The sequence below is a fragment of the Zingiber officinale genome, unplaced genomic scaffold, assembly GCF_018446385.1.
Source record: "Zingiber officinale cultivar Zhangliang unplaced genomic scaffold, Zo_v1.1 ctg54, whole genome shotgun sequence".
Classification (NCBI taxonomy): domain Eukaryota; kingdom Viridiplantae; phylum Streptophyta; class Magnoliopsida; order Zingiberales; family Zingiberaceae; genus Zingiber; species Zingiber officinale.
The window spans coordinates 40540-52694 of record NW_024589953.1 but is presented as its reverse complement, the minus strand read 5'-3'; the positions used below and the strand labels follow the sequence as shown (position 1 = coordinate 52694).

At 32.0% G+C, this 12155-nt stretch overlaps 1 protein-coding gene across 1 annotated transcript; it reads right to left on the bottom strand.

Moving 5' to 3' along the window:
• Positions 1-5578: 5578 nt before the first annotated feature.
• Positions 5579-12124, bottom strand: LOC122037496 (negative regulator of systemic acquired resistance SNI1-like). The gene is made up of 15 exons (XM_042596997.1): positions 11849-12124; positions 11700-11766; positions 11526-11619; positions 11350-11433; positions 11197-11274; positions 10035-10103; positions 8926-9007; positions 8791-8840; positions 8414-8632; positions 8274-8344; positions 8117-8186; positions 7408-7473; positions 6644-6796; positions 6028-6152; positions 5579-5805 (listed from the first exon to the last, which is right to left on the bottom strand). Exons 1-15 carry the CDS (start codon positions 12003-12005, stop codon positions 5733-5735), a joined length of 1458 nt encoding a protein of 485 aa, XP_042452931.1. The 5' UTR covers positions 12006-12124; the 3' UTR covers positions 5579-5732.
• Between the last annotated feature and the right edge of the window lie 31 nt (positions 12125-12155).

Genomic DNA, 12155 nt, shown 5'->3' with positions numbered 1-12155 from the left:
CTACTTACCATCACGGGTTTTCAGGAGGAGGTCTTGTTTTTCATATATCTGGGGATTCCACTAGTGGCGACGTGTCTTCGACTCTCTAACTACAACTCACTACTTGACTTCCTGACCCGATAGATCAATGCTTAAACATGAAAGACTTTGTCTTACGCTAGCAAGACACAACTGATCACGTCTGTTATACAGAAAGTTGAGTGCTTTTGACTTTCGATTCTACCTATCCCCACGGGCATCATTAATTGCATTTACAGTATCTACAAATCTTTTATGTGGATGTCAAAATACTCTCTAGTGTAATGGGCAGATATGTGAGGTCCTAAAGATGATGGTAGATTGGAATTCCGCGACTTACAAGCTTGGAACCTTGCACTTCTGCTAAGATGCTTTGGTGGATATTATAAGTATTCCGGAATAATTTTGATGTCTATTTACCCCGTCTATTTAATTCACTCGATCCAACATATACAGGCAAAGAAGGATGCCCTTTAGATCAAGTGGATGCATCATACCTACTTAAGGAGAGTGAATATATGAACTTGGGAGGTGGTGGCGCGGTGCACTCAGATTCCCCGTTGATCAAGAGACTACTACAAATCTAAGATCTATCATCCTCTCAGCTGTTGGGTCTCCAATGGATGCTATTCAGAGGATGACGGGTTGGTTTGAGCAAGATGGTAAAGTGGTCAAGGCCTATGACTTTCAATCCTAAGAAACCCTGGGTGCAGACAGTGTGAAAACCATGGATGCAAGCAGAGAGACGTCTTCCAACTAGAGACAGACAAGACTATATGGAGGATTAACGATATACTTTTTATAAATATATGTTAGAGACGTAAGAACATCTATTCTTTAAATGTTCACCTATTACAAAATTATGGAGAAAGATCATAGATTAACTACACATGAACAAGAGAATTCCATCTACCGATAGATGCTTTGAGATTAGGGACGGTACTATAGAGGTGTACGCCTACAATCAAAGGTAAAGTATCTTGCTTTGTCTTATTTGATCAACCTTACATGGAGTAAGTGGGTGCATATTCATGTATATTCAGAGAGGATACCCATGAATCACGTCTAGTACATAATTATTATGTACTTTTATGCATATTTTATATATATATATATATTATTTATCAAAAAAAATATATTAGCATTAAAATAAAAGATCTGAATGTACACTAGTGCTATTAAAAAACATTTAGCATAACATATAATAATACAAATAAATAAACATAACAAATTATATTATCATTTTTATTAATAATTAGTTTCCATTGCACACATATATACATGTCTTTTTTGTCGTCGTTTCGCCAAACATTTCAGTTAAATACATATGTTTTACAATAAAGACGATCCAATATCAACCATAATTTCACTATGCTCGACGCTCAAGGGTATATTTTTCGAATTCTAAATCCTAAATTCTAATCCACAAACTGTTGATGAAGAAAGCCTTCTCGATTATTAATTTCAATAATTGCTAAATTGCTTTTCCAATAAAGATATCTTGCCCTTTTTAAGTACAAATTTTATTCTCATTTATTTTCAACATCGCCAACAAAATTTAAATACTGGCACTCGTAAATTCAGCATAATTCAATAATTCAGTAAATAATTGCTGAAACTTGTAGCTTCAAAATCCTTTATTCGACAAGTGATCAAATAAGACATGATTAAGGAGGATGTATCAATCAAGAGATTTAATAATTTTCATTGATTTTTTTTAATGATAGACTTTTGTAGAGTTGATTGATTTTTATTGACTTGTATAAAATCTCGCATAGTTATGAAAAGAATTCTATGGAGTTCTATAGACTTTTTTGTAAGATTTTTACATACATTTATAAATTTTTTCATGAAAACTTGTGGATGTATGAGAAAGAAAAATTTGTTTCGTTATTATCAATATGATAAACATCGCTCCACGTTCGATTCACTATTGTATCTCTCCATGCATTGACATTTGCTCGTTGTTATTCTTGAGTATCAGATAATTAATCAAAGCAATCGACACCATGAACTTATTCTGATAAGGATGATGCAACTTCATTATCTGATTCAATTAGAAATTCATCAAAACGACACTCCTTGCGAAGAAAATTATGCACACAAGTCAAATTTTTTATAATAAAAATTTTATTTAAAAAAATCGTAAACTTTAAAAAAAATTAAAGAAAAATTAAAAAACGGTAAATTAAAAAAAAATCGTAAACTTTCAAAAAATTAAAGAAAAAAACATAAACTTAAAAAAAAACTTAAACTAAAAAAACGTAAAGTAAAAAAACATAAAAGTTTAAAAAATCATAAAACGTAAAGTAAATTTTTTTTTAAAAAAAACCTAAACTAAAAAGACATAAATTTTAAAAACAAAAAAAATAAAGGAAAAAATAAAATTTAAAAAATAATAATAATAAAGTTCAAAAAAATATATATAGTTAGTTTTATAACAGAGGATAACACACCCCTAAAGTAATCTCTATGGTAGACCGCCGATGTGATCAAGGTGGTGAAGGAATAACATCGAGAACAGTGTTAAATTTGATCAAGGTGGTGAAGATTCTTTGTGAATATGCGTCAAGTTAGACTGTGTACTATTGTATTGGTAGGCTCTAGACGGGGCTTAAAGAAATAATCAAAATCGAGTAGCGGAAAGAGAAAGGACTTATTCGTAAAAAGTTAAAATGATTTGAAATCTATAGAAATCTAAGGGCGAGGAGAATGCTTTTTATTTTATATTTAAACTTGTACCAAGTATTTTGGAGAGCTCTTATCGGTTAAAATTTATATCCAAGGAATTCTAAAAGAATCCATGAAAATCTATTAAAATTTTGGATACCAAAAAATTTTCATAGAGTTTTAAAAAGTCGAGTTTGAATACCACATGACTTGTTAAAACTCTATAAAAATCTAATTTAGATATCATTAGATTTTTATAGAGTTTATAAAAATCTAGATTGAATACTGCTAGACTTTTAAAATCCACAAAAGTCATTCAAAATAATTGAAAGTCCAACATTCAATACATCCCCTAAGGCTTTTTCATCCTCCTCTATTCAATTCTATCTCACAAGGTAAATGACGAATCAACATGGCCATTCACAAAAACAATTGCTATTTTCAGTTCACCTCCCAATTGCATTTCGATTGCCGGTAAATTTCTTGCAATCTTCGTTGCAACTCACATTACAACAAAAACCTACAGCGGCCAAACAACGCCAACAAAAAAACATAACCATCAGTATTTTTATATATATAGTTTTATGAACGATATATTACTAATATTCTTGAAATTAATTTCAAGCAAAGAGAAGAAAAAGTAAGACTATATCATGTAGGGTTGTAAACGAATCGAGCCGAGTCGAACTTTGCGGTGTTCAAGCTTGTTTGATAAGATAACCGAGCCGAGCCGAGCCGAGCTTAAAATGAACCAAGCTTTTGAAATGAGTGTTCAAGTTTGACTTGATTTATTTTGTATGAGCTTGAGCTTGTTTGAAGCTTGGCTTGAGCTTGGTTTATTTAGATGTTATCAAGCTCTCGATTCAAGCTTGGCTTGAGCTTGGTTCAAGCTTGTCTTGAGCTTGGTTCATTTAAATGTTATCAAGCTCTCGATTCAAGTTTTTTTGATTGTTTGAAACTTTTAATTGTTTGATTAGCTATTAAGATTGATAATTTAAATTTTTTTTTTTTTATTTAGCATATTGAAAAGAGTTTTATTAATAAATATGGTTCATGAACATTGTTCACGAACGTTGTTCACGAACATTGTTCACGAGCATTGTTCACGAACGTTAACAAGCTGAACACATATGTATTCAAGCTTGTTTATTTAACTTAACGAGCTGTTCAAGCTTGTTTGTTTAATTAATCTTATGTATATTGAACGAACATAAACAAGCTCTTACCAAGCTGAACACCAAGGTTATTCACGAACGCTTGATTCATTTACAGTCCTAATATCCTATAGTGAAAGTGAGAAAAAGGAAAAGAACATGAACACTGCGAGAACTCATGATTTTCTTTCTATATGATTTCTTTCTGAAATTGTAGTTTATAAATATTGATATACTTTGAAAATATTTATAGAATTAATTAAATTTATAGTTTAGTTTTATGGATGCAATGATAATTAATATTGAGTGTATTTTTTTTTTTTACTTTCCTAATGTATTCATTGAGAATTTACACTTAAAAGTTGTTTGGTTGGTCACAGAGATGATAATTTTTTTTACAGGAAAAATCTAAAATGAAGAAGAGATAGGGGAATATTTTCGGATATGAATTTTATTGTAAGATTTTTTAAATCCCCACATTTAAATAGAAGCAGATATGGAGATGCTATCCCATTAATGAATCTCTCCGAATACAACACAATGAGGGACAGGGTGGGATGGAGATTCCCCCATCAATTCATTAAATGTTGGATGGAAAACGGGGAAGCCTATTCTTTTTAATCGTAAATTTTATTGGCTAGAATCTGACCAACTAGAATTCTCTATCGTCCAATCATAATATATGCATGTAATTAATATATGCATATGATATTACTAAAATACCCTTGTACATGCATGTATGCATGAATTCTAGTTGGCTAGATTCTGAGCATTTAACATTACCTTTTTTTTTAATTTGTTCTCGGAGATGGAAAGTGGGGATGGATTAATTTTCGCAGGATTGAATATGGGATCAGGATATAATTTAAAGATAAAAATGGAAATGACAAATCCGTCCTCTCCCGTCTTATTGTCATCCTAGTTGGTCTAACAATAATTATAACATTATCTCTTTTTTTTCATATTACTTTTTTTACTTTTATAATTGAATTATTTTTATTACAATAATTATATATTATTTTTAATGAATTTAAAGTTGGGTTTACAACTTTACTCGGGCTTTGTGGATTATCATTTTCATTCTATTAAATATTTTTTAACAAATTTTTATTTAAATATGTATTTTTGTAAAGGTGATGAAAAGATTATAAATTGCCTTTATATGAATTTAAATTTACGCATTTATGTCTTGATTTACTGTTATTTGTCTACTTAAAAAAATTACTTTTTAATAAATTTAAATCTGTGTTCGCATTTTTAAAAATATAATTAGCTTTTATTTTACAAAATAATTCCTTTGCTAATAAAGAAGTCATCCATTTATTTTTTATTAAAAGAATGCCCAAAATTATAATTTTGGGTATATAAGATCGGATTAATAAAGACAATATTATCTTTTAAGGATTATTAATTTCCTATTTATTAAATATTTATATAAGTATATTTATTTTAAATTTAAAAATAAATATAGATCGGATTATATATTAGTGTATCTTTTATTTTCCTAATTTACCATTGAGAATCTATCACTTTATTATGAAATTTTTTTCTAAATAAAACTTTTTAAATTTCCTTTTATATAAATAAATATTATTTTAAATTCATTGATTTTAAGATCTTATGGTTGTTTAGCCAAATATTTCAATTAAATACATATGTTTCGTAATAAAAATCCAACATCGACCTTAATTACATTATGCTCGACCTCTAAATCCTAAAGCCTAATCCACGAACTGTTGATGCAAGATCTCTAATCTTTAATCTGTGCTCAAAAGCCATTGTTTGTTCATTTTATCCACTTTCTAATTAAAAGGAAAAAGTATCAGGAACAAAAAAAAGGCACTTGGAGAATGCAAAACCAACAATATAGAGATCTCTTCACAAAACCAGCTAAGCATTTGTTTTCAGAATCATTGCTGCAGTAAACAGAGCTTCCTTGGTGAAGGATGTAATCTCCAACTTCCTTTAAAGGTTCAAAAGAAATTGGTAATCAAACAATCACAATCTAGGAAGGTGAATGAAATACAAATAAATTATTTAGCAATCAAAATGATTTGGTCAAATAGAGTTTTTAGACGAAAATAGCATTTACAGGAAGATTCAGTGTCCGCTATCCGCATATACCATTTAATCTTAGCAACGAGATGAAATAATAAGAAAACATCACAGTAAAAAATTCACTTACCCATCAACTCTCCTGATGATTTTGATAGCAGAAATTAATTTGCTACAGATCTCTAAAAGATTTGCACCAATAAGTTCGGTAGAATTAGTAATCTGCCTAGGACCACGTATTAGGGAGAGACAGGCCTGCAGAAAATCAAACAAGATGATGATTATCCAACAGGTGAAAGAAAGAAACCAAATAAGACAATACCTTATTATTGATCTACATTGAAAAATATCTTGCAAATGATCATTAATTAGTGCTCAAACATTGAAATTTAAATAATAAATTAGGTATAATAATCATTAGATTTTCTTTATAACAAACATTCAACTATTCATCCTCAATGCATAGGTCATCAAATTATACAAGTGAAATTAACTAATTATTAACTAAAATGGCTTGTTGATGCCTATAATAACATTGTCCCGGTGCAATGGCAAACTAGGTTTCTGAGCCAATTTTCAAGCTGATGATACAAGCCAAAATTTCGATATCATAGATTAGCAAAAATCACACAATTTGACACATCATGTGGCAATAACATTCTAGAATGAAAACCTTGAGTCATGCGCTGACATGTACGTCAGAGATCATAATAAACTAGAAATAAATGGCAAACTTATACAAATACCTGAAAAGCATGAGCCAGGAGCAGTGAGGCTAAGTCAGAAGAAACTTTTTTCACGATATTCTTTGTACTTGCAGTTGTTGAGAAGTTGCTTAGAACACTTTCCAATGTCACATCAACTGGTGTGTCATTCGATCTACGAGTTCGAACAGAGGGCTGGAGTAATAAACAGCAAAAAGCACAATATTTGTCAACCTCAGTGCAACACGACCATTGTATAACAAAAAACTCATCACAAGACAAGAATAGCATCAACTTTATGCTTGGAACACCATTCAAACAGGCAGAACCATAATTTTTAATGTTCTATATGCTGTAATATGCAGTAACTAACAACTTGAATTTCAAGTTTCAATCTACTGTGCCACTAATAAGACTAATTTTTAATCGATGCAGGAGTAATAATATTTCAGTTAAAGAAATTGTAACTTCTAAATCTTCACATGGAAAAAAGAGAGAATAGTAAAGCCACAGTGTGCAAGTTGAGATGCTGTATAGAAGGTTCATCTTCAAAGAAATAGAACTAGCAAATCAATGATATTTGTTTTCTATCTAAGATGTCCTATTATTCTCTTATGTCTCTTCTCTGTCTTAATAGAAAAGGCAATATAGTGTTACTGTAACAAAAGCTCAGCCAGCACATGTCTGGAAGCAGTTGAACTATAGATATTATGCTTATATAGGGGAATATGTAAAAACACCCTATTACTCTGCCAGTTGACGGACAGGAAAGTAGCGTCTAGCAGCAACAAAAGTAGGTTGCATACCTTGATTAAATACTTTGAAAAGTACAGCAAAATTATCTCCAACTTCCATTTAGGTTCAGAGAAGACCTATGCCATAGATGCAACATAAAGAAGAAGAATTCACTTTATCAATTCCAAACAAAAGCTGTGCTACCCACTATAGGTAGTTAAGCATGAAATTTTGACAGAATATAAACATAAAAAAAAATATATATATATATATATGATTGCTATTTATGAAGAAAAGGAAGCAGCATTCACATGTTTACAGGGTAAAAGCAACTGCAACAATGATTTTTTCAATAAATCAAAAAATAATATAAGCAAAATTAAGTTTGGCATCTGAAAGATATTTTTATTTCACATACTACCATATACATGTTTACAAAAATAGAAAATAGGTCTTATGGAACTAATGTTTGACAAACAGGACCAGTTGAGAGAGAGAAAACAATATATATAGTTCAATAATATTTGAAGATATGTTAACAGGTAGTTCATAGTATAATCTCTATAGAAGTGGATAACAAGACAAAAAGATGAACATTATTTCAAACTCTTAAAAACAAATCAGACAATAAAGAACAGACTGAAAATGATCATATGTGAAACTAAATAATCAGACTTAGTACATTTACAAATAACTAGCAAAAATTCAAATTGTTTGCAAAAAAAGTAACAATGATTAGAAAATAACAGAGGATGATCAATAATAGCAGTCATGTAATACCAGAAGTAAAGGGGCAAAATTATCTTTGTTGTAAGTTAATTCCTCCACAATAAATTCAGTGATAGGAAGCCTGTACCAAAGTACAAAGTGATAAACTCAAGTGAAAATGGATCACACAATAAAATAAACTATGCATGTTGAAAAACAAACAAGGTACCTAAGACCATCAAAACGAGAAGTTTGTCCAAGAGAATCTGCCTCTTTTCTCACTGCATCAAGCTCAATAACCTGGAATCAATTCAATGCTTAATCTAAAAAGTATGTCTAATCAAGAATCCTAAGATTTAGATTTCTCACCAGCCCAACAAATTTCTGTATAGAAACACAAGTTTCCTTTTCTAGTTGAGAAATAGCAATTGCTACAGCAACCTTAGAATTTTGATCTGATTGGGAGCAGCATGTGCTTTCAGAATTCCTCAGTTGCTGAACATTATTTGATATACTATGATGGCACCTCCTAAGCAAAATGGACATGCAATCCCTAACTACACTCTTAAAATTTAACTTTCGTGATCCCTACAAAACAAACTCAAGCTGTAATAAGTATATCAATACTGATGCTAATTAAGAACCAAGAGTCTTCAAAATAGAGAATTGGAACAACAATTCATAGTTTTGAGCATTAGTGAAATTCAAATAGATCTTCCTCTGAAATTTGTAGGTAGAGAATATACCAATAGAAGATTCATTACTGATTCCCTAAGAAGTGACCAGTTTAGTGTTTCTGCAAAATAACTGGAAACATATTAAAGAAATAGGAGAGAAGACATGAGAGCTAAGAAATGAAAATTTTATTAGAAGCTCGTTACCTTTGTATAAATTAAGACGAAGTAATAGATCAACCTCTACGACGTTTACAAGATATTGAAACACCAGTGAATTTTGTACGGGCTAAACATCAAAGATGGAAGTAATTAGGAATATAAATTTATAAAACCGAATATAACTTGATCTGGAAACAGTCTGAACATCTAATCCCTAGATCATGGCAAAATTGTTCATTCTTTTTTTATTGTTTTATGTGCATGCTTTAGTGTTCATGATGTTTATTAGAATTGTAAAAGGATGAAAAATAGCTCACTTAAGCAGAAGAAAGGGTAATGAGAGACATTATCTTAAAGATTTCAGTGAAACAAACAGATGAGTTGAGAGCAAATAGAGGTATATCACTTTCCCTTGCAAATCTTTGAATAGCAATTAAGAAATCTTGTAACAACTGTTTAAATATCTACCATCATCAAGCAGTTTTCGTTCAAACTTAAGATTAGATGAGGTCGGCTACATGAATCTTATACCATCATTGAATTCACTGCAAGATTACATACCTAATAATATTCAATCAATTAAATCATTTGTAGTTTTCCCCCATATTGAAGCTACAAATTTAATCTAATTTCATCCTCGCCAACTCACATAATATCCTTTACAACCAACATGTAACAAAGAGGTTTATCTTAATATGATTAGTCAGCTCATCTAGTACTAATGTAACCCTTAATCTCAATCTATAGCAACAGATAATCATTTTTCATAATCCTAATAACACAAACAGTAGCAATAAGATCCTTCAAATGTCTAACAAAATGATATATCACGAGACAGAAAAAAAAAACAAACAACCTGAACATCACACAAACACCACATAGGATAAAATGCACTTCATGTTTGGTTACTGTCAGTAGCAACTTCATGATCAAAAACATTAGCTTCCATTCCCTTTATGTATAAATTCCTTCTGTGTTCATCTGGAGTTCACAAAAAGTGATGGAACCTCTATTTTTAAGAAAACAATGGAAAGAGCTAATTTTATAAGTTATAACAATTTTAACATCAAAAGTACACAGAAACAAAGGATGTAATAAGATAATGATTTAAAAAATATCATTAGAAACATCTTTTAGGGAGCACCAATACTTGCCTTGACCGCGAAATCAAAGTCCAAGTTTTTAACCGCTTGAGCCATGTCATCTATCAAGTTAGAGAACCTCTGGATGATGTGAAATTGGCAGAGTCAAGATTTTCTCATACACCACAATTCAATCAGCAAGATGAAACTACAGTGGTCTAAGGTTACAAAACAAATTCATACTTTGTACCAATATATCCAATTACAAAGAGACAAGTATTATATACAAGAAAGCATGGGAAAGCTCAGAACATGCAAACAGAATAAATTCCTATTACAAATTGCTTGATGCATGCATCGGCCAAAATTTTTTGACGTATGCAACAGCAACAAATTGTAAGTCCTCATGTCACTACATGACAACATTTTTTGCTATTTTGTTGTTATTTTTTTTAGTAAGACCCTTGGCACTACCAAAATAGCAACAGTAGCTATACACTGATAAAAGCAATAGCCAAGACTATTGTCAAGGATAGAGCTTAAAATTACATATGTAGGCTCAAGGTGCTGTGATAATAATGGTGGCATTGCATCTCTCTAATGGAGCTCTAAACAAAGAGGGTTCTGGTAACTTCCCTAGAATAGATGAATGGAACTCCTATTGATCACTTTCATCAATCTTATCTTTTGCCCTAAGAACTTGCGAGCTTTCAAATAGATGTAGATGTGACCTTATGACCTGAACTGATTCCCTATAAATCATATTACATATATTTGTAGCAATGGCAACGAGAGAGAAAGACATCGTCAGACATATACAGTAAAAGTTCATGCAGAATCCAAATCTGTCACATTTGTATATGTCCACAGTGTTCAGGGAAATAAAACCAGATTTAGACAATAGATTGATTGTTCTCCTGCTAATAGATATCATGTAAAGGGAGAACATTCAATGTTCACAATAATATAAAGCATCAAAAACAAAGATTCGATCCTATAAAAGAAACCACAACAGGCGCTAGTTTACCATGATGTTAGCTGCTTGTATGTAATACTTGCATCAACTTTTTAAGTGGAACTCTTACTATGAACGGGTAAGAGAGGGTAGATATACAAAATTTATACAGGAATACAGAAATGTTTATGCACATGCTCTCTACTATTTTCTAGCATAGTGGCATTCCATGGATCCAAAAAGTGGCGTCCAGTGTTTACATATGGAGATTCAGCTCACCAATGGGTCAAACAAATAGCACGAGTCCTTAGCAGCTCCCTCTTCACTGCCTGATGCAAGATTAAATGGTGACCATGCCTGAAAAGATAGGTAACTGAATTTATCTTTTTGAAAATACACAATAGAACTAGAAATGCAACAAAGTTTCTTCACCTCTTTAACCACAACAAGCTTGCTTATATCACTGGATGATGATTCAAGTTCGTCTGATTTTGACAAGTATACTCGAGGATAGTGCTGTAAAACCACATAAATTCCCAACATTGAGAACAAATATATGGAAAAAAATTCATTTTTTACCAAGACAGAAGCAAAAAAAAAAAAAAAACCTTATCCAACTCAATGAGAAGCTGAAAACTAGCCATGGCTAGTTCAAGAGAGTTGCAGTCCGTGAGAATCTGGAAGATAGCGTCAAAAATCCTCCTTTGCAAGACCAAACAAGAAATCAACATGAGAACCGCACGTGTTGACAAAAACGACAGGGGCGAAAAAAGTAATCGTACCAGGAGGGAGCAGAAGGCGACTCGGACGCGAGCGACGCAGATCGAACAGCTTCCAAGAAGCAGAGCCCTGCAAGAGTAGGAGAAAAACAGCATCAAGAAAACACAAGGAATGATAGAGAATCTGGGGAAAGGGAGGTGGGGAAAAGTACGGTCGTCGTGGACGTCGCGAGAATCCTTGATGCCGGAGGAGTCGAGGATGGCCATGGTGTTCTCTTCCCACACCGCGATGCTTGCATTGTTATTGTTGTTGCGGTGGCCGCTGCTGGCTCGTCGGTTACTGCTACTGCTGCTGCTGGGACTCTTCATTTGGAAGGAGAACAAAAGAGAAGAAGAAGAGAGAGGGAGGAGAAAGTGCGGAAGAGCCCTAATTTGGATTATGATCGTGAAAGAAATACCGCATTACGAAAGGCAACCAACTGTCCTCGCATAGCGCGCCCATAAACTGGAAATAAAAAA